The following is a 24,584-nucleotide window of genomic DNA, read 5'->3' on the forward strand; positions in this document are numbered from 1 at the left end:
TATTGAGGTTGCATTCTCAGCATTACATCTGTGATTAAACAAGACTTGCTGCATATATTGGGTAAATGCATAGGAAGCCCTAGTTGAATACGGGATGTTGATCTACGAGTTCCGGATCTGTTCAACCAGTCACAGGGTAACCCTGATGCATCAAAAACCCACTTCAACCCCGCGACACGACCCTGTAGCTATATCTAGAGGGCCTCAATTTCAAGCTCACTCAAACACTTTTCCGGATCATCAATTGTCGACACAATACTCTGAAGGTCATTGGGCTGGTTAACCTGGTACAACGATCCTTCGATGGCGTTGTAGAGGTAGTGCTTTCCACTGAGCTCGAAAAGGGACATAGCCTCACCCGTGTAGGATTCCATGGCAAAGAGGGGCTTGACCGTGCCATCGAGACAATATCCTTTGGCTAACTCGGCGACATCGCCGAATTCACCCCACTGCATGTCACCACCCATGTCTTTGTAATCGTTTGTCTAGTCATTTGGGGGCGTCACCTTCTCCGCTGGTCAGCCATACGTTGTTGTGCCTCAAAGTGTGCGTTGGGTGCTTACATCGGTCACAAGTGTGCCGTTAACTTCTTTGACGTTGTCATTCGTATTGACTACTGATAAAGAGATATTGCAGCGCAGGATGTGTTTATTATTTGATATTTGAAAGTTGGAGAAAGAGAAAAATGAAAATGGCACAGGGGATTTCCGGGTGAGATTGATATATGCCGCAGCGAGCCACTTATGTCATCGAAGATCAAGAGCTGAAGTCTGTGGGGTTCACTAAGGTAAGTACTTACAAACCCCAGGTACCTTGAAGAGTGGCAGGCATGGAGTATCTGAACCGGGTTTCAAACTCATCAGTCGGGGTACAAATGCGTCACGGGTGATATATATACAATTACTATTGAATTGTAATGAGATAGTCATTCAATACAACTTAAAAGTGAGCCTGGATAAATGCCTTGTAAAGATAGCGCTATTCATCAATATGACTGTTCCATTATATGACAGTACGTACTTACACTACACCAACAGCGCTGGATATCCCAAGCTACTGAGGCATGTAAATAAATCGAGACAACGTTCGCCTGCATCCCGCTTCTGCCACGTCGTCTTAATAATTCCAAACGCTGCCTTCATAGTACCAAAAACATTGAAACTACCTACCAAGTCCATTATTGCACAAATTTCCGACCGTTGCGCTTTACTGGCATAGATTCCAGCTACACAAAGCGGCCAGGCAAGCCACCGCATCCATGGAGACGAAGTAATGGTGCCAAAGGACTGTATTGTCTGCTTCACACATATCTCAAGCTCGGAGGAGTCTGTGCTGCTATCTAGCTTGACAGAATGGAGATACGTGCGAGCTGCGTAAATCCAAGTCCGTGTCAGCGGCAATCTGCCATCTGGGGCAGCTTTAGAAAAACTAAACGGAGATCCGGATTGATTCAGGAGCAACTCTAATGGTGGAATTTGTTGAGAGTTGTTTGTGTTTCCAGATTGATCCAATGTGTCAAGACCATTGTTGAGAATTCTCTCTAGCGAAGTCGCTCGATAGATAAGCTCGTCGTTTGACAGCTTGCCACTTGTTATCTGGTCTTTTTTCCACCTCGAGAGATTCGAAATATCGCTTATCGTCAATAGAACCCAAGTGTGACACCCGGTAATCTCTTCAAGGGCTATATGAGGCTTCTGCTGTGCGTTGCACTGTCGGAGCTCGCAATGATACTCCAGTAGCTTTGCAGGTTGGTCAAGCACTGTACTGGAGATAATATCGGCAAACAGTAAAATACTGGAGAAGAAGCTAAAGGTCCCCTGTTTGGCATTAAGAGCATTAGCCGCACCCGGCCAAGGACGGCGAGATAGGTTGCTAATCACAGTGGATAGTTGCCGAGTCGGGCCATCCCTGCCATGATGCTCAAGGATCTGCTCAAACAGGCTAGTAGCCGCATCTAAATGCGTCTGCCAGTTTCCCGACGGCGCAATTATAAGTTCAAAGCTAAGCTGTTGCATCATATTTGCCAGCAAGTACACACTGTCGGTAAGACAGTTTTCGATGCCACGTTGGTGAAGATGTTGTAAATCGTGCTGCATACTTCCAAGGGCAACGCTGGCCTGCGCATGGAAATCTTCCAATGTCTGTGAGGCACAATCTGCCTGTCCCGGGCCGACATGAGCAGGAACAAGCCATAGGACAAGCGAAAAGATGCTGGTGATGGAGCTCATGAACCCGGCATTATTCATCGCCAGTGATAGTAACCAGACACGCCCGCCTTGAGTAACGTATGGTCGATAAAAGGGGAAGAGAATGGGGAAGATGTAGTCCATGTACACCGAAATGTATGCTGCCCGATCCGTGGTTGGCGTTATAGTTGGCGGAGTAACTGGTTCGGATGACGGCTCGACCATTGTCTCTTGGGTAAGAGAGTCTTGGGAAGTACCGGGACATGGCTCAAATGTACTGAGGTCTGGGCTTGAATCAATGTCATTGGCGATGCTCCTCATTTGACTGATTCCACGCCGACGTTTCGCGCTTCTCTTGACTTGGGCCTTGAGCCGTGCCAGGGCTTCAAGACGTCGCTCCTCAGTCTGTAACCACTGGGGCTTTCTGGGGGAATAGTGGCAATCGATCTCTAAAGCTGCGCATGCGCCACAAATTGGCAGCGTCTCATCGCATTTTTTGTGACGCAGGCGACAGGTCCAGCAGATTGAGGTCTTCATCGCACTAATCCTGTGCCAATCAGATTAAATGCCATGTGAACGTTTTGATGAGAAGGGATGGTTGGTGTTTGTGGGAAATAATAGAAAACCTATTGAAACGTAGCCAACTCCCACTTTATCAAATCCCGCTCGGAAAACCCCGCGCGGAAAGAATTCCCAGCGGAAAATCATTAGCCAGCGCTGTCATGGTAGTCTAGATACCCTTGTCCATCTCCATGCCCCCTTCGGAGAGCTTAGACGCTGTTCAGCGATGATGATGGGGAATTGGAGCGATAATTGTGGAAATGTGTCTGGTGCGTCTGGAATGTGTCAATTATAAAATAATCGCTCATCCTCTACATACAACTTTCTTTCCAAACATCGTCAAGCACACTCCTCTCCCCTCCAACAAACATCCCAACATGAAGGTAGCAATCATTGGGGCCACGGGCCAAACTGGCACATCCATTGTCAATGGTCTACTCGCCTCGACTGAAACACAATTCGTGAGTTATCATCAGATCTTATCAAAAATCCCGACTCTAACACCGGGAACAGGACATCACCGCCCTTGTCAGACCGTCATCACTCAAGAAGCCAAATGTGATGGAACTGCAGGGCAAGGGTGTAAACATAATGTCTTTCAACATTAACGACCCCGAGGACCATCTCGCCGCCCAGCTCAAAGGCATCGAAGTGCTTATTGCTTCTTGTCTGCTCGATGAAACAATCCTGGCCAATGCAGCCAAGAAGGCAGGTGTGAAACGATACATTCCATGCTTCTTTGCTACGGTGATGCCTCGAGGTGTTCAGAAATCGCGGGATAATGTAAGTAGCCCTACACCAATCCTCTACTCCGATAGCAAAGGGCTAATAAACTGTCTGTGTGTTCAGAAGGAGAACGTCTTGGACCATATCCAGAGACTACATCTTCCTTATACTGTCATCGACGTCGGTTGGTGGTACCAAGTTAGTCTTCCCCGTCTTCCTTCCGGCCGCATTGATCGCAATCTTTTTCTCTACAACAGTGCGATTGGAGGAAGCGGTGATATACCTTCTGCCAGGACCGATTGCCGCGACGTTGGCATCTATGTCGCTCGTATCATCACCGACCCAAGGACCCTCAACCAAAAGGTCTTTGCTTACACCGAACTCCGCACTCAGCATGAGCTGTATGACGCAGTCGAGAAAATCAGCGGCGAAAAGCTTGAAAGAAAATATGTATGTTTCCATTATCACCATAGTATCTACGATAAGTTTGATGCTAACTAGTCACTTCTTAGCGCACCGTCAAGGAGATTGATGATGCAATTGCCAGAACCAAGGACAATCCCAAAGAGATATTTGAATACTCCATGTTAGCATACCAAAAGTCGTTTGACGTTATGGGGGAAAATACACCTGAATACGCCCGCTACCGGGGCTATCAGATCGGCAAAGACCTCTACCCTGACGTGAAGGGAACCTCTTTTGAAGATTTCTTCAAAGAGACTTTGAGAACAGGCCTACCACCCATGTATGAGGAGTATGCAGATTTAACTAGCGATTTCGTTTACAAGGGTGAAGGCACAATGGAATGAGACATTCGGATCAATTGGTGGACGATGAGAAACTGAAAGTCCAATGCCAGCTCACACATTGTACATCAGGGTTTCCTTTTTCTCACAGTATAGTCCATAGAAGATGGTAATAGTGATCAATAACGGTTAAGATGTCCGTTGAGCAATCTAAACCCACTGTCTATCTCGCTTGTTTACCCAAGTGTCGGGCGAACTTAGCTCAACCTCACTTTCACTCTTAAAGTGTGTTGATAGATTAACCTCCCATTTTATCTCCCTTTTAATACCACCTACACCCCCGCTAGAGAACTTTGAGTTCAAACCAGACATTCTTCGACCTGCAGCTTCTGGGCGCCGAATAGACGTAGGCGACAAAGCTGCACGTTCCGAAAAGCGTCCAGCAAGGTGACCTTGGTTTGCAGATCCGGAACTCGGTGTTGACTTGTGACCATAGGGACGTAATGCTGTGGGTTGACTCGCGAGACCAAGGCGATGTCCTGCAAGTTTAAACAAGGGCCGTAACGTTGCTAAGCTGGTAGCTGTTATTGCCAATCCCTGTTCAATTATTGACCATATTGCAACATCCACAGTGTGCCCTGGCAAGAGTTAGTAAGCTAAACGCCATAAACGCTTGATAGATCGCTTTGTGTGTTGGACTTACAGAGCCAGTCGACTTCCCTGTACCCAGCAAGGTATGGAAACCGAGCTACGACGGCAGCGCTCGCACTACAAGCGACGTCAGTACAGTGACAGGAGAGGGAAATAGACGTGTAAGACATCTTTGGTTTTTTACTTACACGCAACCCATGGCAAGGAGAGGTATAAGGGAATATTTTGTCCTCTTCTTCAACTGCAATTTCCAAATGATGAGTCCCGGGAGGAGCGCAAAGATAAAATCAGAAATAACGGCAGTGATGCTATACATGATTGTCAGGTAAATAGTGACATTGAGGTTAATGCATTTGCCTGGCTGATCCTTCATCCAAGCATAGGATATGGGTTGGCATTGGAATATCGAGATGAAGAAGAAGAGAAGCCCAGAGACTGTAGAGCAGAACATGGTTATGTAGATGACCCATTTGTGTAACTTGCTAGTTGCCACATTGAGCAAGAAGAAGCCAATGGATAATTTGCACATCATCATTGTGAGACTGTAGCCGATATAACCGAGCCACCAGCACTGTGTAAGTAGATTGTTAGATAGTTATTTTTCAATTTAAAGTGGAAGCGTCTCACCATCATTGCTTTATGGATCTGCTCCAACCCGAGATCCTCCATATGTCGGCCCGTCCCTTGTGTAATGCCGTAAATAGTGAAGACAGCATACATAGTGTAGGACATCTGAGAACATTTCAGTAAGATTGAGCAATAGTCGGCCCTGCCAAGATTATCAAGGCAGGGCAAATTGGATGATCATACCATAGCAATAGCCATTAACCAGTCGTCACCTCGGAACGCCTTGATCATGAAAATTCGAACATAGAACCGCAATACACAAGAAATAAGTGATAAAGCAAAAAAGGTAACTATAACAGCCATGAGCTCGGGCCCTCTCGTCTCAGCTGCTGGCTCCATGATAGGCGACACTGGTTGCTGCCAAGTCGGAATCTGCTAGAAACATCAAAAAGCAAAGACAGTCGAGATCAACACACTCCCCTGTTAACGCCATGTGGGTTATGGCCCTTTATATTATACTTGAAACGTTATTATCTGGGACCGTTCTCGATCTAAAGTCTGTGATAGTGGTTGCATCATGCAGGCATTACCTACAGTGATAGCATCATATACCAACCCCATTAACCCCGCAAACGCTACCGGAATAAGAGAACTACATTACGATGCAAGTTTTTCTCTGTATCTTTTAGGAATGTAGATAAAGATGTCTTGAAAAAATTAATAAACTTAGTGTGTGTGCCTGCGTTAGGACTTGCCGGATTGGGATGCGTCCGATGTATTTGGTGAGCTTGAGGTTTCATCTGATGTATCCAAGCGCTGAAACGGGCAGGTACTTATAGCAAACATGTCCACGTGGTTTAATCCATTGCTACTTTAGCTAGACGACTCAACAATTACTAAGACGCCACTGCATATTTGGGTAACACTTTGCCTCTTTAACAGTGACTCTTGCGTGCAGAGAGAAATGAACAGATGGTGTAAATCAGTGAAACTCTTGTAAAACCACTACTCGAACAAACCAATCCTGGTCTGGAGCCCAGAAATGGAGGAATCTTTGCACTGTAAGCCAAGCAAAAAGGCCCGATTTGGCGGTCTGTAGCTGCACTCTTGTCAACCTAGGACTCAACGGTTTCATCCAGCTCCCTTATCACAATCGTCCCAAACACTGATCCAGTCTGAGAATGTCAAGACATATCTTCTGCTATCTGTCTGAGATCCACACTCGAGAAATGTGCAGAAGGACACTCTCCCATTAATGCGGCACGGTACTTTCAGATTGGCCTGTCTTGGAATAATAAGCAGTCTCGGAGACATTTGCAACCGTAGCGACTGAGTGGTAGACCTTTGGCGCAAGGTTGAATACTAGGCCAGGATGGGCCACAAATAGACAAAAGACTGCTACAACAATCAACCTGTACAATAATATCAGTGCATGTCAAAAGAGTTTTCAATTAATTAATAGACTTACACTCCCTCCAAAGCAATAAAGAGGTCTTCATGCTTGATCAATTCTCCTTGATAACCTTCTTTTAGCTCATCGGCACGGAAGATACAGCGAGCCAGGGTAGCTAGCACGGCAATAGCAAGGAAGGCAAAGAACAGTTTGTCCCTTGACCCAAGAGTTCTAGACTTTTTGTGTCCCAGATACCTGATCATGTAGTCTGCAAACAAGACACTAAATGCCACAAGCATAATGACTTGCAGAATTAGACCAGCCATGGCGACATCGACTCCCACCTGGCTAGCTCCTGATGAAGACGCCGACAAGCCTCCACCTGTGCCTTGTAAAATGAGAGAAACGATATCCATGGGTACAAATACCCAAGCAAAGTACTTGGTGGGAAAGCGAGCAAGGCTCGGGCCGTAGTGTTCGATGCTAGTGCAAGTTTAGAAGATGGCGATGACCAAGATCAGATACAACTTACCTCTGACCAAGGGTGGCGTAGATAGCTGCACAGTAAAATACAGGCGCTTGGGTGATAGTAACTAAAGCAAGTTAGCAACATCTCCAAACAACCTGCGACGAAAGAACGAACTGATTTGGGTGATGAACGCGCCAAAGCTCCATGGATTCACCCACAGAAGAATACGTGCAACATAGCCAACTACCTCATGTGTGCAGCTCAAAATCATACACCACATAAACCAAGGCGTTTTCCAACGTAGGCCAAGATAAGCGTGCACAATGGTGGCGATTGTAAACAGGGCCGCAAACGTTATATTGGCAGCGAGGGAAGGTCGGTAGCCATATACGCTCATTTCGATTGTACAAAGCTGAAAGACTGGGTTAGTTCTAGGTGCTCTAATGATGATACAGCGGAAACTAATGAGCCGTCATATCCAAGAGGTGAACATACGTCCAAAGTACAGTTGGCCTTTGGCCCAAACATGACGAAATTCCTAGTATCGTTCATGTTCTTGGTGTGTTTGCGATATCGAAGCAGATAGGCGGAGTTTAAAGATGAAACAACTGTGCAGGAAATGAATGCCGGATGATATTCGTGACAATCATCTGGTTACCGCTGGCATTTTATAACCTTCGTTGATCGACATAACAATGCTTCTTTTGCATTCGCATGGAAGCTCCAACATATAGAGATACTATTTACCATTTATTCGTTTCGCGCTAACAACCCGAAGGATCATTTCTTGTCAGCAGTAGTGAAACAAGGATTCAGGGAGCAGATCCTATGAGACCTTATCACCAAGATGTTCTCAAACGTAGATGTATCCTGGAGTATTATTGGCTGTGTAGGTTTGACACATTGATGCGAACGTGGCTGAGTAGTAGCCAAGAGATTGTTGAGTTCTAGCATCAGGGATAGATCGGCGGTTTAGTACTATATTACCAAAGAAAATAAAGACGTGATAGGTTATGGAGTAAGAATGCCCTGGCCGTGGCGATATTAAGTAGAACGTCCAGCATCCGCTGGTCTTGATGAATACAGGTTAGCTTTGCGAAGCGGCCAATCTCTATCGACATTTTTTGCACAGCAGGGTCAAAGAGGATCGCATCCCTGCAGGGCTGAGAGACCATTTGATACTTAATGCATCGTTGGATATAGTCTTTCACTTGTACCTTGCAGTCATACCCGAGCAGCCATTCACCAGCCATCGAATGGCCATGTAAGATAGATCTTCTTTGTACACGTCTCGTATACAAAAAGACAGATCTACTGCATGGTCAATCAATATTTGTAAGTGACTCCTAGCAATTGATGTACCTGAGGAAAGATCAGACACACCTGTAGGATCTACCATAGCATGAAGACAGAGATGATCAATTGTCGTGTCCCTACCGTAGATCAAACCTGTAGCCAGTCAGAAATGAATAACACCGACAAGACCCATTAAGGTCAATGCGCCAGCAATCCTTGCAATCGCTAGATATTCTAACTATATTGAGTTAGCCATGCGGTGCAGCCAATCAACAGTGCTAACACCAACTCGCAAGGATCTAAAGCCTGAATAATAAGCTTAACTCACTCAGGTTCTGACACGAACGAAGGATGCGCGGGGGGATCGACGACGAATTTGCCTTGAAGTACAGAGGATGCCTTACCATGACCCAGTCTAAGCTTTTCGGAATCTGTTATTCTGTTAAAGACTCAATTACCCGACACTTATGCAATAAATAATGACGAGAAATGTGTGGAAATACCATATAACGACATCTCAATTTGGGTGCCATTCCCCGAGTAAGAAAGTGTCTTCATCTGAGAAAGCAAACTCTTTCTCGTCCTTTTCCAACAAATCAGCCATCGAGAAGGCTATTTGCAAACCCATTTGTCTCCCTACTTGACGGATTATCCCAGCCACCCACAGCCTTTGATCTGTAGAAGACGTCCTCTGAATAGCCGCAAAGAATAAAGGCCAAAGAAGTAGAAAGCCTCCAGGCGCTGGCGTGTTGTCGAGGCGCCCGGTTTCTGGATGAATCATGACTGTATCATCCTGGCGTCGGTGCCCTAAATGGTATGCTGCACTATAACAAATCCCATCTGCCATGCTCCTCAGTATCTTGAAAGAACTTTGCAATGTTTCCTTCTGCTCTTGGCTGCCATGTTTCAGCGTGGCTACGATGATCGACTCGTGGATGAGCAGTCGCGCATTTCGATAAGAGTTCCATATGCATGCAATCCAGGGATCATTGTAGATATCGTACTGGAGATCATATCTACTCGAAGGGATCCCATCTGGTCCGATAGATCGATACGATTTATACTCCCAGATAGGTGGCAAATCATCTGCCCATTGTTCCATCATTCTATCGAATGGCATGAGACTTTGGGAAATAATCTCAGGGTCAGTGACACCCAAATATTTCAGTTTAGCACGAGTACTAGCCAGACCTTCATTGATCTGCGATAGTTTATTCACAGGGATGTAAGCTTCTGGTTGGTGTGGTTCAGCCCATCGTGACCATTTCGATACCTCGAACGGAAAGGGTTCCTGCAGTTGATGACATGTGGTGATCTGATGGGATGTAAGTAAATAGACACTATCAGAGACATAGACTTACCATGTTGCGTCGCATTTGCATAAACAGCTTCACACTAGCCGGGGTTCGAAACTGCTCTGGACCACGCATCTCAATACATCGCGCCGCCGCAATGATATGTTGACTAAACGTGTCCATTGAACTGGAGTCTGGGAATGCAATTGTCTACCACTGTTAGCGCCTTGACATGGTTTAATCCAGGGAGCGAAGTTCTGTACATCGAAGGTTCCCATTAATAAGACTGCTCCGAGTGTTTCATCTGAAACCCTTTGAACCGGATCTTGAAGAGCGCGTTGTAACTGAACAATTGCAATCTGATAGAGCCTAAATGACTCGGAGCGCCATTCGGCAACATTGCCTGCGTTGGAAAGGGCAGCAAATCCAGCCGCTGCGACAACCGTACTGAGCAACCCGAATGCGGACTCCTCTCTCAGCAAGATTGGAAGATATTCGTGACCACCTCCCAGTAACAATGAGCCGCTTCCACCTGAGATGCCAAAAACGTGCTGTCGCATGAAAAAGGTCGTGGCTCTGTCTCTTGCTGGGGGTGACAGAGGTCGCTTCCAGGTCTCCGGTTCTCTGGAGCTTCCAGACATTGGTGCTATTGCAATAGAGGCATCATTTACAGAACTCCTTCTTGCCATGTCTGAGGCAGTTTGATTGCGGAAAAAGGCTCCAGTATTGGATGGACCTGGACACGTCCATCCTGCGGTCTTACAATTCGTGCATGTAGGTGTCGCTCCATCGCACTCGCTGGAAGTAAGTACAACTGCCATCGCTAATCATCAGATTCAAACTTACTTTGAGTTTTCGCTTCTTACATACCGTACAGCCACGACTTGGTTGTCCAGTATTGACCATGCTTCCTTTCTAGTCAAGGTTGTGAGGTGAAGTTGGTATCTGGACTTATTCTAAGATGCAACCTGGAGAATGATGGCGCAGGCGGAGCATTGATATTCCGCTCCATGTCACTGATTCGTGTTGCGATTCATCATCCAAGATGGTCCTATTCCCCGTGTCGAAGCTCGCAATAAATAATCAATTACGTACATAACGTCAAGTATATTATATCGAGCGACTCCATGGAATGACAACCTTACTTACATGATTTCAGTGATAGCCAAGAATATAACTACATCTGACAACTAAAATACCACGGTACAGGGTAATAACTATCACAAGTCGTTGAGAGAGTGATTTAAAAAATATATTGATAAGAATTAATTAATGTCTATAACTGCCATAGAATAGCCCCAGATTCGTAAGATAGTAGACGAAAGAACATGTCGTGCTTAGTTGCACCGTCCAAATCCACGTTGGCTAAGAGTAGGGTTAGCATGGATATGTAGTTGGAACAATCAATGAGTGAATAAACTTACCATCCAGATCCACAATGGGATGATGTACCACACCAACCTGCAGCGCTACAGCATTGGCCGTCAAAAGGACCACCGGCACAGGTGAGACCAGCCTTGCTACCACAAGAACCATCGGTAGTGGGAATGTTCTTGGTCAGACAAGCACTGGAGGCACCCTTCTGGCAGCCCTGTCCACAGTGAGATCCTGTGCTTCCACAGTAACCATTGGCAGAACAACAGTTTCCAAGGCCAGAGCCAGCACAAGTTCTACCGTTCCTGGAACCACACTCAGAGTCGGCAGAAATACCAGGGCAGAGACCGTAGGCAAGCTGACATCCCGTGCGACAAAAGTCATCTCCCTTTCCACAGTATCCGTGCTGAGAACAACAGTCACCATACTCACTACCCTTACAAGTCTTTCCGTTCTTACCACAGCTTCCGTCGGTAGAAATGTTGTCAGAACCGGCGTTGCAAGTACCGAATTTCGATTGGCAGCCTGCTTCACAGTGGTTCGACTTACCGCAGTAGCCCTGAGCAGAACAGCAGTCACCGTAAGTGCTTCCCTTACAAGTCTTGCCATTCTTACCACAGTAGCCATCGGTGGAGATGTTGCTCGCTTCGCTGTTGCAAGTGCCAAACTTGGACTGGCAGCCAGCATCACAGTGAGAAGTCTTGCCACACCAGTCCCCAATGGAACAGCAGTCACCGAAGGAGCTACCCTTGCAAGTCTTGCCATTGAAGCCTCCACATCGACCATCAGTAGAGACCTTGCCCGAATCAGCATTACAGGTGCCGAACTCAGATTGACAGCCTGCTTCACAATGGTTTGTTTTGCCACAGTATCCTTGTTCAGAGCAGCAATCTCCATAAGTGCTTCCCTTGCAGGTCTTACCATTCTTGCCGCAATGCCCATCTGTAGAAATGTTGGTCTCGGCATCACAGTCACCGAACTTGGACTGACAACCAGCAGAACAGAAGCCATCACCCTTGCCACAGTAGCCATCGGCAGAACAGCAGTCTCCCCATGAGCTACCCTTGCAGATCTTGCCATTCTTTCCACAGGAGCCGTCTGTTGAGACATTTCCAGCATCGGTCAAAGTGCAGTTGCCAAAGCCATTCTGGCAGCCAGCACCACAGAAGTCTTCCTTATCACCACACCATCCCGTGCTAGAGCAGCAATCGCCGAAGCCAGAACCGGGGCAGATCTTTCCGTTCGAGCCGCACTGGCCGTTGGCAGTGATGTTTGAAGGAGGACCGCAGGTACCAAAGTCGGGGAGACAGTCATTACCGCAGTGGGCGGTGGAGTTACCGCACCAGCCTTGCAACGAGCAGCAACCTCCAAAGGTACTTCCGCCACAAACAAACTTGTTGTCGCCGCCACAAGAACCGTCTGGAGAGACACTTCCAGGACCTAGAGGCTTTTCAGGAGCTGGTGCAGCAGCATTGCAGTTACCAGCAATAGATTGGCTAGTAGACTGTGAGCATGAGGTAACACAGGAGAGACAGAGACCACTTACCATCCATCGCCACAGAATTTGCTGGAGCGACCGCATTGGCCATCTTTGGAACAGCAAGCACCCCAGACAGGGCTGCAGACGAAGCCAGTGCTTCCTCCACAAGTTCCATCTGGAGTCACCTCGCCGGTCTGCCATGGTGACAGAGTGACAGTTGCAGATTGGGCTGCAGCAAAGGCAGGCAAAAGCCAGACAAGTCCAAAGGCCTTCATTGTCAACAAAGAGAGTAAAAGAACGGACAATGTGTATATTGAGTGTCGATGCTGATAGGGCGGTGATATGGAGAATCTGTTACTTATGTTTTATACGTTCCCTGCGCACTTTACCAAGAACCCGAGTAATCCATTCTCTGCCGCTTCATCCGTGCTTTTCGAAGGATCCTCCTCATCTGATCAAGTCGGCTTGGCAGGTAAGTTCCGATCCACAATGTCGGAGAACTTTTTTATCATCCCATTTCTCGTATGGCTGACATCTATATTTCCCCTGTATTGGGTGATCCATTTACGATCTTTTCAACAAGTTCCTGTAAGGAGACACTAAGAAGTTAATTTGCGCTGTGACATCCATCCCTCCGCTTGGTCCCATAATAAACTCCACCAGGATCGCGATCAGGAACGCCTCGATCGTTGGGTTAGTTATGCAACGTTACAAATGTATATGCTTTAAGGTTATTGGGAAAGATCACCGGGTAGCAAAACGAATTAATGGGCAACATGCTTCAATGAAAGATGCATCCAGGCAGACGGATACTCTTCATGTATTGACAAAATATGTATCGTCATCTTAGAAATTCACAATACAGCTTAGAAACTAAAATTGTCAGCGCAAAGATAATTTGTCTTCTTGCACAGCCTACCTCGGTTTCAAGAGAACCAATACATGGGAGGACTCTCCGCGTATTCCAAAATTCAGAACCTTGACAGAAGAATCCTTCATTGAAAAATCTTTGTTCCTTGCATATCAACCCCTGTTCAGAACCGCCACATGCAACGGGCAATTAGCGACGGCCCGCTTCATCCTACAGCGACGCTAGACCCAGTGTTCCGGTCGTAGCAAGCGGGACGGGCTTGCGCTAAACACGAAAACAACATGGATGCAGATCCTAAGCTTGACTTTAGTCGGCTGGTACCCGGACGTTTCTTTCTAAACTTCGCAATGCCCAGCCGGGCTCGGCAATGTTGGGGGCGACGGGCATGTTCACTGACTAGCAAAGCTCATGGTCCGATTTTCTAGTGCCTTGGCTTTGTCCATATTCCTACGCAGGTACCGCTGACTCCGGTAGGATTATTGTACCATGTAAGTCCGCTACCGAGGCAGTGCCATTATCAGGCTTGCCATGTCTAGTAGAGTATGCGGGAAAATAGAGTGTAAACGAAATTATCCATCATGTAAGCACGGAATTCGATAACCGTTCAATTTCATCCCATGTGCACTAGATATACATCCTTTGAGCGGTTTAGTAACCAGATACCTAGCGTAATACTTATAGTTCGTGTCTTGCCCACGTCTTGGAGCATCAACAATATCAACAGCCACTCAATCAGCTTTGTTTACTATTGAGTAGTTGGCAGAATGATGTTGAGACTCTCAAGCATCGCCTTCATGGCGTTTGCTCTATGCTTGTTATGTCTTGTCGACTTTAGCAATGGTGATGCGACAAACCACCCTCACAACAGTCATGTCCGCATGCATCGCCGTTCCAACGTCATCAGTAAGACTTCCCTTAGAATCAGCTCTTCTATTTTCATCACGAGGAGACACTTGTACTGACTTCTACCAAAGCCAAAGCACCAGCGTGGGCCAAGAAGATCACACCCGGCGCAGCCCACCAGAACCCTGCCAAGGCTCCCCCAAACCCAACTGAAGATCTTGAATTGTCCATTGACAAGTCTACCAACCTTGATCAGTACTACGAGAACTCCAAGAATGCTTCCGAGTCCTCTGCTGGTGTTACTCCCAACAAGTCTCATCACTCCCGACGCTCTTTGGAGAAGCGTGGTAGTGGTGCCTTGTACTGCAAAGACGGTCCTTGTGCTGACGATAGGTAAGTCACTTTGAAACGAGACACCGTATACAACCTAACAAGTATTAGCTGCTGTGGCCCTGAGGGTATCTGTGGTTACGGACCTGATTTTTGTGGCGATGGCTGTACTTCCAACTGTGATGCTGTTGCCATGTGTGGAGAGTACAGTGAAGACGGTGACATGCCCTGCGGTATGAACCTATGCTGCTCTTCTTCCGGTTGGTGCGGTGTAAGTATTGAATGACTCTGTCGCTGCCAGGAATAAGCTAATCTTTCTCTTCAGACTACTGAAGTTTTCTGTGACAACGCCGATCCTGTTCACAAGACTCTACCCTGTCAAGCCGGCTACGGATCCTGCAACATTGCTTCTTCTCCTTCATGCGCAAAAGGCGGTGGTAGCACAAACGGAAGAACCATTGGTTACTACCAATCATGGAACGTCCGCACACGCAAGTGTGATACCAAGACCCCTAAGCAACTTGACACTACTGGATTCACTCATCTCTTCTACTCGTTCGCTTTCATCGACCCTACCTCCTTCAAGATTACCCCCGCCCACGACGATGATGTCAAGCAGATGCGCGAGTTCACCGACCTATCTAAGGGTGGTAAGCTCCAAACTTGGATCGCCATTGGTGGTTTCGACATGAGCGATGAGGATAAGCCTACTCACACAACTTGGAGTGACATGGTTTCTACCAAAGCGAACCGAGCTGCTTTCATCGAATCTGTTCGTGACTACATGGACGAGTATGGTTTCCAGGGTGTTGATCTTGACTGGGAGTACCCTGGTGAGCCCAAGCGCGGTGGCCGAAAGCTTGCTGACACTCGAAACTTCTCCATGTTGCTCCGCGAGATGCGTGCTGCTTACGGTGATAAGTACGGCATCAGCTTGACCTTGGCACCTGACTACTGGTATCTTCGATGGTTCGATGCCAAGGCTATGGAGCCTTATGTGGACTTCTTTGGATTTATGGCCTACGGTAAGTTGGTATTGTTTTCATACTTTTCTTGTTACTAACGCGATATCAGATCTTCACGGTTTCTGGGATGAGGATGTTCGAACCCTCGGCAAGATCATCCGTGGCCAGGCCGATATTCGTGAGATTGGCAACAACACTATTCCTCTCTGGTTTGACGGTCTTGATCCCAAGAAGATCAACTTTGGTCTTGCTATGTATGGCCGTGGCTATACCGTCGCCGACAAGAGCTGTAACGGACTCGGATGCTCTTTCGTTGGTCCTAGCGAGAAGGGCGAGTGTACTGATTCAGACGGTGTCATGTCTCTTGGCGAGATTAAGAACCTCATCAAGAACAAGGGTGTGAAGTCAATTTACCTCGAGGAGGCCATGATGAAGCAAATCTCTTGGGATGACCAATGGATCGGATACGACGGTAAGTCACAGTCTTGGAGTATTTTTGGTCGCTGCTAATCTTCCAATAGACGAGGAGACATTTGCAGCGAAGAAGGCTTGGGCTGATGGTTACTGCTTCGGCGGTACCATGGTCTGGAGTATTGACTTCCAGGCCAGTTCGTAAGTTGCTCACCACAAACTATTAAACTTCACATGCTAACAGATCATCTTCCAGTGGTGGCGGTCTCAGCGGTGGCACTGGCAATGCCAACACCGGCAACGACGGTTCGGATTTCCCTGACATCGGTGGCAGTCATCTAACTCATAAGCAAGTGATCGATAAGCTCATGGATGAGAAGATGCCCGACTGCTTCAGCGATAAGGCCTACAAGGATATCAAGGACAAGGGCAAGTTCTGGTACGACTCTGGTGCCGAGCAATGGACCGACAAGTACATCAGCGCCCAGAAGGATCACTCGCAGTGGGCGCAGAACTTGTACCGCGATATCTTCAAGAATGATGTTACAGCGGCCGACTTTGCCTGCTTCCAGCCTGGAGAAGAATGCAACTTTGGAAAGTCATGTGGTAAGTTTCGCTCACAAAAGGCTTCTCAAGATGACTACTGACACACTCCATAGCCGACTTTAACAAGAAGGGTAAAGGTGGCCTTTACTACATGTTCTTATCGCTGCAGAACTTCTTCAACTGGTATTCGCAGTTCATTCAAGAGTTTGACCAGAACATGAGTTACTCAGCTGGCAACGTCAGTGTCATCCGAAAGGGTCTCAGCATTGGCGAAAGCAACCCTAGTGCCTCAATTGACATTCTGAGCATCCTCGCTGCAGCTTTCACCATTGCCAGTGGCCCTGCTGCGCCTATCGCCCCTCTCGGAGGTGCTTTCGCTGGTCTCGGTGGTCTCATGTCCATGTACAGTGCGACCACAGGCGACGACGTCACAGTTGGCAATGATGCCATTGATGCCGAGGGCTCAGCCTCTGCTGCCATCAGCAACATGCGAAAGGCCGGTATCGACTCGGCAAAGAAGCTCATTGCTGCTGTATTTGGTAAGCAAGGTCACCCGCAGAGTGACATCCCCGAGGCCATGCTTGTTGGAGACTCCAAGTACAAGAACCCTGTCGTTAGAGTCTTTGGCTGGGGAGGTTGGGTTCGCGACAGTGCTCTTGGTGGTCTTGAAGAGCTCGTCACCGGTATGCGAAGCAACATGGACAAGGCATTGCTGTGGCAGATGGCCAGGGCCTGGAGAGGTCTTTATGTTGTTGTCCGAGATGACTTGCCCAAGCCCAAGTGTATCAACCCCAACAACGCCTGGGATGATGAGAAGGGACGTTGTCTCGATATTCTCGCCTGGTATCCCAAGACAGACAAGAAGACGTTTGGTGGCAACAAGGATATCGAATTCGCCTGGAACTCATGGGGCATGGACAAGCTGGGAACTCTGCGCAACGCTGTCGCTTGCTGGGAGAACAATGGCGGCAAGATCGGCTCGCCCAAGACAAGCATCGGATCTCTCACTAGCTCAAGCCCTTACGACTCACCTTGCTTCTTCGCTATGCCTGTCCTGAAGGGCAACTACAGCGACATCAGCAAAGGCTCGCTGTGGCTCGCTGGTGATTTCGCAGGCCAGGAAGGACAGGCTGGAAAGCTTTGGCCCAAGACTCGATGTGAGGCATACAACCGGGATATGCATTACATCAAGAGATACACTAAGGATTGTTCTGATCTCGATGTAGAGGGGGATCTTGCTTAGGATGTAACTTTAGAATTTTAATATTTGTACCAATTCTCTCTTCAGTCCAAGTAAATAATAGACATCTAAATACTCAAGGCAATAAAAGCCGCTAGAGCCACTGTGCTCAGACCCATAATACTCAGTGGTTGACCTGTTACAGGCGCTGCACTCTTTTCTTCCGCTGAGTAAATGACCACCTGCGACATGTTCATACCAGTATCCTTAAGCCGACGATTGAAATAGGCATCAAAACTATCCGATCCAGAGGCTTTGTAGCGGTCCATATATTCATCTGGTAATTCGCACCAAAGAACGCAATTGAGCCAGAGGTTAACTGAATTTGGAGAACAAATCTCGGACATTCCCCCGTATGAGTCGTTGGTCATGGGAATCCATACTGTTGGTACATCATCTCCAAGAGATGGGCGTCGACTTGGTAGTTCCCGTGTATCGCATTCTCTGGTCGAAATGTCGGTAAGAGTGAGAAGGGAGGTATTCGACGACATATTGAAGAGTTTAGGTGTGCTGCTGAAAATGCAATTGGTGTTTAGGGATGTCAATGAGAAGAGTGATAGTCTGGTGGTTATACAACGTGCCAAAAGATATATATGATTAGATATTGAAACTTGGTTGGGAATCTAGTAATCAGAACAATTTATCAGACCTGCAAAAACCATATTTTCTACTTTAAATTATCTAGAGAATGGCATATCGCCCTAAAGAGGAAGATACCGAATGACATCACGGCCAAGCAGTAAAACCAAGGCAATAGCTCTTGGCTTCAGCTATGCCTCTCTGAGATCGACGTAAAACGCCGCTAATAATGAAATGTGACAACTAAAGAGGGTCAGCTGAAAGCATGGTTGTGGGCATGGGAACAAAGGGTGGTAATGATCGACATTGAATTGAATGATATCAAGGATGAAAACTGGCATCAAAGGAAGGATTCAATACCTTGCAACAAAAACCTCAAACTTCTCCATGAGCGATAATGCAGTATACGAGATACGAAGTATAGCTATTCTATGATGCAATTTCAACCATTACATTTAAAAGGAATTTTTTATATACTTTTTAAACTGTAAGCCGGAGCCCTAGTCTTCTTGATATCTACATTCAAGAGGAATAATTTATCTTTGTCACATCTCTCACAAGTATCTAGGCCAATTCTTTTGAACAACGTAAAAATAACGCGATATTTGACAGCTCCGGCCTTGATCGTATCTGGCGTAGTATCAAACGTTTCGTTTAAGTCGACCTGAACATCTCTTGAACGGATCATCGCTGCAAGGTGATCGTTTAACTGCTTTTGCTTATGATTTGCCTTGTTATCGTTTAGCTTCTGGATAGAAGGATATCAGAAGTATAGTAGCAAGTTATTCTTCTATTTCTTCGGTCTGATGTGTCTGCTGGGTTGTATAATAGGTACAATAGCGCTTATGAACTCTCCAGTCTCTTCGCTCACCTCTCTGGTACGACTTAATTTCCGCGCGCGCGCCGGCGCCAGTCCGTTTAGGATATCTTTCCATGGACACCCATTTTGAGCTGGGTCCGACAATCGGTCCATACTTCCAACCCAATTCTTCGGTCCGACTCTTACTGTAATACCATGGAGGTCCCCAAAAGAATTCATTATCGCTGGCAGATGAGGCAACGGCTTGGATAACAACTATGGCTCAATGACGATGCGTATGCTGGCGAATATAGTTTGGAAAATCACTGACTAATCACTGCCAGGTGAACTACATCGAGTTTGTTTACAAGTTGCAAAAATACGAGCTGTCTGATTTCACCATCGTTATAATGCTCTAGTGTAAGGATGGTTTCGCCGTATTTCTATCACATCTTCGTAGCAGTAAAGAGACAGACTGCGTCATTGAGATACCAATAAGCTACCACGTCAAACCTCGGGCCACTCTTCGTCCTTGATATACTCCCCCATAGTGTATACTGGAACATGCACACCGAGCTGTCATAGTTGTTAGAAGGAGCCAGAAATCAAGATGGGGAGTACTTACATTGTCTGGGTAAACAACGCTTGGATCGCGGCCATCATATCCAAACTCCCCAATGTACTCGAACATATCTGCTAATTCCTCGCCGATGCAGCCAGGAACAGCAGTTTCGAGGACTTTACGGTCAATGCGCTTGTAGCGACACGTCGCCTCGTAAGTCTTTCCCCACAGAGCTGCAAATTCGTTCCAGCTAATCAAGCTGCCGAAGCCGAGAAGAGTCTTGCCCGGTCCGGCCTGAACGAGAGCCTTGGTAAATGTGCCTTGCACATAGGATGTTAGCGGCTCCAAGTCTTCAATAGAGCACTTAATTGAATGCATACCTGTGTCCTGTCGCGCATCGACCAGTGGGACCAGAGCGTCACCATCCATGGGAAGACCCATTTGAAAAGTACCGTCAGGTTGCTACTTATACGTTAACTCCAGTCTTTGAAGAAGACAACTATGCAAGCCCTGTGGAGGTCAAACTCACCTTGCTCGGCCGGGCAAAATTCAGCCCCTGCTTCCAGTTTGTCACATATAGACCAACCTGCAAATATGAGGTCTTCTTGTCAAGTGTCGGATAAGTTGACTTGAGGTATTCCACGCCCTCCCACTTGGCGTCGAAATGGAGATTGTGAGTATACTTGCCATTACTCCATTTTCGGGTATGCGAGAGAGTTGAGAAGACAAGTCGATCCAATGTTTCAATTGTATCATATGCCGCGTCTGCAATGTTGCGACCCTGCTGCTTCTCAGCCTCGTAGGCGACCTCGGTTTCGGTACGGGAGGTTGATGTTGCCAGGGCTTTTGTATTTGGGTCATACGCGACTCCCCAGAAATCAGTGACTCCGAAAATCACGTTTGATCCAGCAAAGGCTGGCTTCAACGTGGCAAAATCATTAATATCGGCTTTGACAAGCTCAACGCCCTTGTCTGCCCAGACCTGGCTTGACGGCTTGCTTGGATCGCGAGTGATGCCACGGACATGCCACCCCTCCTCTTTCAGGAAGACATCAGCGACGGAGGAGCCCTGCTCCTGGTTAAAACCCGGAACACCGATTATAGTGCCATGATGGCATGTGTACTTACTTGGGTGCCTGTCACGCCCACAATTGTAATGATCTTCTTTGTCATTATGATCGATGTTTGAGGTTGGAATTGGTATCTAAAAGTTGGAGTGTACCAAATCTGTCTTTTCACAATCTAACTGAACGAATGCAAGAACATTATATAGCGTATTGATGTGCATATAAAATGATAGTGGTATTATTAACACAACGTATCTTCATTCGTGAGCACCACAACATGATACTACTCGTCCGCTCCGGACTCCGGTTCGGACGACGACGCTGCATCGACCGTGCCAGAGGAGTACTTTGTAACAAATAAAGATGACTATTCATCCCGCATTTACATAACACAGCACTTTCTAGTCAAGATTGTCCAATGTTGTTGATCATCTTGTAATTAAGTAATACTTCCGCGCATTGAATCACACTAAGTTGACGCTACCACGGTCGGGCTGATAGTTGCTCCTGTGCCGGACTCCGCTGTTCCTTATACGCGTATCACTCAAAATGGAATATATCATACTGGGACATTGGGAATTCAAAACGTCTGCGCTTTCATAGTTATATTACGCCATCACTAATTAGAAATCTTTACGCTCATTATCAATTGATATATTTGTTTGGCCCTGATGGAACTCACTGAAGAAATGTTTAGTGAACATGTTTCTGCGTTTACTGAATCATCAATCACTAGCGTTGTTGAGCATACTTTCACTCAACAACTTAGCCAGCTGTATACATCTTGGGATAAATTCAGATATCTATTTCATCACTTCGCTCGGCATCAATGTTTTATGTCTATATAACAGTCCAATAAGTTATTTCTTCATCTTGCAGTCTACTACGACATCTATCAACCATGGCCAGTCTAAAGCTAAAGGAGTTCCTTAAGCGGAATGAGTATATTTTACCCAACTAAATCTATTTCATGCAAGCTGATAGTTTCCCAGAGATTCCCTACCAAATCACCAAGCGCCGCCTTCGTTAAGGGACATTGTCAGCATCGAGCCCAAGGCAGGAAGCATCTGCATCTGTTCGTACCAGCTGCCCCAGGTCTACGTTATGTGCGCAAACTAACAGTCAAAGTAACTTGTTCAGATGCTCGAGTCGACCCACGAGACTACTTTGGCCTTCAGTTCGGAGGTGAGCAGTTTAGACACATCATTGTACGTTCTTCACGATAATGTGAATCTAGAGGCCCTGGTGGTTCGCAACGCTGGTGGTCGCGCCGTTGATGCTTTCCGAAGCCTTGAGGTTATGGGAACCATCGCTCCCATTGATCTGACCATTGTGGTTCATCACACTGGTATGTGTCAGTGACAATACAAGTGAAGCGACAGATCATTTATCTAATTGGGAATGTAGATTGCGGCGCACTTTTCACCAACGAGGAGGAGATACGTTCGAAACTCAGTCACAGGGCCCCTGCCCACGCTGCGTCAATTCAGGACAAGTGGTTTGGTACTTTTCAAGAGTTAGTTTTGTCCAGTGTAGCACTGTTACTGTACTAAAAATGCTTTAGTTTCGGCATTGATGAGAGCATTCGTCACGACGTAGAAGAAATTAGGAAATGGGCATTTTTGCCAGCGAAAGCTCAGGTTGTGGGATATGCCCTTGACATTAAGACGGGATCTATGAGAGAGGTAATCTCCTGAGCAACTGTAATATTCTACATAGAGATTGAATTGGCTTGGTCGGCTTTTGCTCTCATATCCGAAAATGAATGCGCAAAGTGTACTGAGGAGGTAAATACTACTTCAGATCCTACTTCAATTTCCCATCAACTGAAATTTTATACGGCCTTTCTGATAACCGAAAGAAGCAATAAGGTAGCAGCGATCCCATTCTCAGATTTGAATATTTATCACGTCTCTATATAGTTATCATGAATTATATTCTCAGTCAACAAGTAATATTGTAGATATTCCAGTATAATCAAAAGCTCAATGTAAGACAAACAGGACATAAGGGGATCCTGGTCAGATTCAATTGTTCTACACATCTTATTTAGAACTTCTAATAGACTCTCTCACAGAGTAAAGGTAACAAACTCAGGTCTAACTAGCTATAATATAGTCCTTACCCAGTATATGAAATAGCCAACTCGTTCTACATGCAAATGAAAGCAATTCTAATAACATCTTTCCTTCTATAGCACCCCATAACACTATCTCATTTGACTCATTAGTCTTTGCCCAGGGTCTTGATCTTCCTTCCATACCAGGCCTACAATTGAACGTTAGCATCTCATCACACTCAGGTTTCAGGGAACTAACCGTTTCATAACCCGCTCCGATGACATAATTGCCAATCTTCTTCAGCAACCACGGGGTTGGAATGGAAATTGCGATGGCTCGCGCCTCATCGTCTTTCTTGCTCTTGTCCAAGAGAGTATTGTTCGGGACAGAGGGGTCCAGCATTGCTGGCCGGGCTAGACCAACAAGGTCAAGAGACCCGCTTGCCAATGCATCCTGTATCACCTTGCGGCTACGGAAACCGCCAGTAACGAGCAACGGAAGACCAGGGAATTGGTCTCTGATGGCTATTGCAAAGTCGAGAAAGAAGGCTTCTCGTGCCTTTGTGCTTTCTTTCTTGGCGGCTGTGACTTTATCGGGATCGACAACACCCTATAGAGCATGTTAGTAAAGGAAACAATGAATTAGGGCAGGAACTTACAGGTGGATCTTCATAACTTCCACCGCTGATTTCGAGGAAATCGATTCCGGCATCTGTGATCAAGCGGAGTTGCTCGATGCACTCCTCCAAAGCTTGTGAAGACTGATGATCAACCGAGTTGAACTTGATACCAACTGTAAAGCTTCGTGGCACGGCCTTGCGAATTGCCTTGATAATATCCACCACAATCTTTGCTCTCGCGGCAGCTGATCCTCCATACTCATCAGTTCGGTGGTTAGTCTTGGGATTTAAGAATTGTGAGAGTAGGTATCCGTGTGCTCCGTGAAGCTCTATGCCATCGAATCCTGCATCAGAAGCAAGTACTGCTGTCTTGACGAAGCGTTCTTGGATATCTAGAATCTCCGTGACCGTCATGGCTCTCGGGGTTCCAAACAGAAGCCTGGAGACCACCCCCGCGAAGACGCCTTTGCCGAGTCGCAGAGGAATAGCGCTTGGAGCGAGCGTCTTGTCGAAGAGACCTCGAGTACCAGCGCCGAGTGGAGATTGCCGACCGGGATGGCTGATCTGGACTACTGTTGGAGTTCCGCCGCTTCTAGAGACGGATGCCCACTTCTTCCAGCTGGTCAGAATGCGACTCCTGTCGATGGAGTCATTGTTGGCAATATCTCCAGCTTGGCCCAGGTGACGGGGATCAACCTGCACATTCCCTTGATGCAGAAGTCAGTGATCAATGTTTCCATCTATGGTGGATAATATGTGATTACCTGTGATTATAAGTCCCCAGCCGCCACTGGCCCAGGTCTTGTAAGCAGTATAGACTTGATCGGTTGGCAAAAGGTCTGCATCTGCTAGGTTCTCTGCCATGGCAGACTTGGCTAGCCTATTTGGTATCGTCAAGCCATTCTTCAGCGTTATCGGCTGCTCTATGTGAGAAGTCATGGTGTAAAG

The 24,584-nt window shown here is 46.7% G+C and overlaps 10 protein-coding genes across 10 annotated transcripts; 3 read left to right on the forward strand and 7 right to left on the reverse strand.

Annotated features, from left to right (window-relative positions):
- Positions 1 to 194: 194 nt before the first annotated feature.
- On the reverse strand, positions 195 to 2,723 carry FGSG_04747 (uncharacterized protein; the record flags this gene model as incomplete). Its single annotated transcript, XM_011324886.1, has 2 exons — positions 195 to 469; positions 1,211 to 2,723. 2 exons carry the CDS (start codon positions 2,721 to 2,723, stop codon positions 195 to 197), a joined length of 1,788 nt encoding a protein of 595 aa, XP_011323188.1.
- Positions 2,724 to 3,124: 401 nt separating this feature from the next.
- On the forward strand, positions 3,125 to 4,282 carry FGSG_04748 (uncharacterized protein; the record flags this gene model as incomplete). Its single annotated transcript, XM_011324887.1, has 4 exons — positions 3,125 to 3,208; positions 3,261 to 3,530; positions 3,597 to 3,923; positions 3,986 to 4,282. The coding sequence occupies 4 exons, from the start codon at positions 3,125 to 3,127 to the stop codon at positions 4,280 to 4,282; spliced, it is 978 nt and encodes a 325-aa protein (XP_011323189.1).
- A 147-nt stretch (positions 4,283 to 4,429) lies between these two features.
- FGSG_04749 (uncharacterized protein) lies at positions 4,430 to 5,836 on the reverse strand (the record flags this gene model as incomplete). The annotated part of the gene is made up of 6 exons (XM_011324888.1): positions 4,430 to 4,498; positions 4,556 to 4,857; positions 4,923 to 4,987; positions 5,059 to 5,441; positions 5,498 to 5,602; positions 5,681 to 5,836. 6 exons carry the CDS (start codon positions 5,834 to 5,836, stop codon positions 4,430 to 4,432), a joined length of 1,080 nt encoding a protein of 359 aa, XP_011323190.1.
- Positions 5,837 to 6,689: 853 nt separating this feature from the next.
- FGSG_04750 (uncharacterized protein) lies at positions 6,690 to 7,851 on the reverse strand (the record flags this gene model as incomplete). The annotated part of the gene is made up of 5 exons (XM_011324889.1): positions 6,690 to 6,849; positions 6,906 to 7,313; positions 7,363 to 7,423; positions 7,474 to 7,711; positions 7,795 to 7,851. The coding sequence occupies 5 exons, from the start codon at positions 7,849 to 7,851 to the stop codon at positions 6,690 to 6,692; spliced, it is 924 nt and encodes a 307-aa protein (XP_011323191.1).
- A 1,261-nt stretch (positions 7,852 to 9,112) lies between these two features.
- On the reverse strand, positions 9,113 to 10,711 carry FGSG_12602 (uncharacterized protein; the record flags this gene model as incomplete). The annotated part of the gene is made up of 3 exons (XM_011324890.1): positions 9,113 to 9,910; positions 9,957 to 10,084; positions 10,105 to 10,711. 3 exons carry the CDS (start codon positions 10,709 to 10,711, stop codon positions 9,113 to 9,115), a joined length of 1,533 nt encoding a protein of 510 aa, XP_011323192.1.
- Positions 10,712 to 11,447: 736 nt separating this feature from the next.
- FGSG_12603 (uncharacterized protein) lies at positions 11,448 to 12,919 on the reverse strand (the record flags this gene model as incomplete). Its single annotated transcript, XM_011324891.1, has 3 exons — positions 11,448 to 11,728; positions 11,814 to 12,704; positions 12,811 to 12,919. 3 exons carry the CDS (start codon positions 12,917 to 12,919, stop codon positions 11,448 to 11,450), a joined length of 1,281 nt encoding a protein of 426 aa, XP_011323193.1.
- Positions 12,920 to 14,493: 1,574 nt separating this feature from the next.
- FGSG_04752 (uncharacterized protein) lies at positions 14,494 to 17,953 on the forward strand (the record flags this gene model as incomplete). Its single annotated transcript, XM_011324892.1, has 8 exons — positions 14,494 to 14,518; positions 14,602 to 14,851; positions 14,900 to 15,059; positions 15,114 to 15,813; positions 15,863 to 16,225; positions 16,275 to 16,365; positions 16,421 to 16,770; positions 16,824 to 17,953. 8 exons carry the CDS (start codon positions 14,494 to 14,496, stop codon positions 17,951 to 17,953), a joined length of 3,069 nt encoding a protein of 1,022 aa, XP_011323194.1.
- A 1,882-nt stretch (positions 17,954 to 19,835) lies between these two features.
- On the reverse strand, positions 19,836 to 21,063 carry FGSG_04753 (uncharacterized protein; the record flags this gene model as incomplete). The annotated part of the gene is made up of 4 exons (XM_011324893.1): positions 19,836 to 19,904; positions 19,954 to 20,352; positions 20,420 to 20,959; positions 21,019 to 21,063. The coding sequence occupies 4 exons, from the start codon at positions 21,061 to 21,063 to the stop codon at positions 19,836 to 19,838; spliced, it is 1,053 nt and encodes a 350-aa protein (XP_011323195.1).
- A 795-nt stretch (positions 21,064 to 21,858) lies between these two features.
- On the forward strand, positions 21,859 to 22,654 carry FGSG_04754 (uncharacterized protein; the record flags this gene model as incomplete). Its single annotated transcript, XM_011324894.1, has 6 exons — positions 21,859 to 21,899; positions 21,950 to 22,032; positions 22,098 to 22,142; positions 22,195 to 22,305; positions 22,365 to 22,473; positions 22,522 to 22,654. The coding sequence occupies 6 exons, from the start codon at positions 21,859 to 21,861 to the stop codon at positions 22,652 to 22,654; spliced, it is 522 nt and encodes a 173-aa protein (XP_011323196.1).
- A 529-nt stretch (positions 22,655 to 23,183) lies between these two features.
- On the reverse strand, positions 23,184 to 24,575 carry FGSG_04755 (uncharacterized protein; the record flags this gene model as incomplete). The annotated part of the gene is made up of 4 exons (XM_011324895.1): positions 23,184 to 23,225; positions 23,276 to 23,626; positions 23,676 to 24,343; positions 24,401 to 24,575. The coding sequence occupies 4 exons, from the start codon at positions 24,573 to 24,575 to the stop codon at positions 23,184 to 23,186; spliced, it is 1,236 nt and encodes a 411-aa protein (XP_011323197.1).
- Between the last annotated feature and the right edge of the window lie 9 nt (positions 24,576 to 24,584).

Source organism: Fusarium graminearum, chromosome 3 (assembly GCF_000240135.3).
Source record: "Fusarium graminearum PH-1 chromosome 3, whole genome shotgun sequence".
Classification (NCBI taxonomy): Eukaryota; Fungi; Ascomycota; class Sordariomycetes; order Hypocreales; family Nectriaceae; genus Fusarium; species Fusarium graminearum.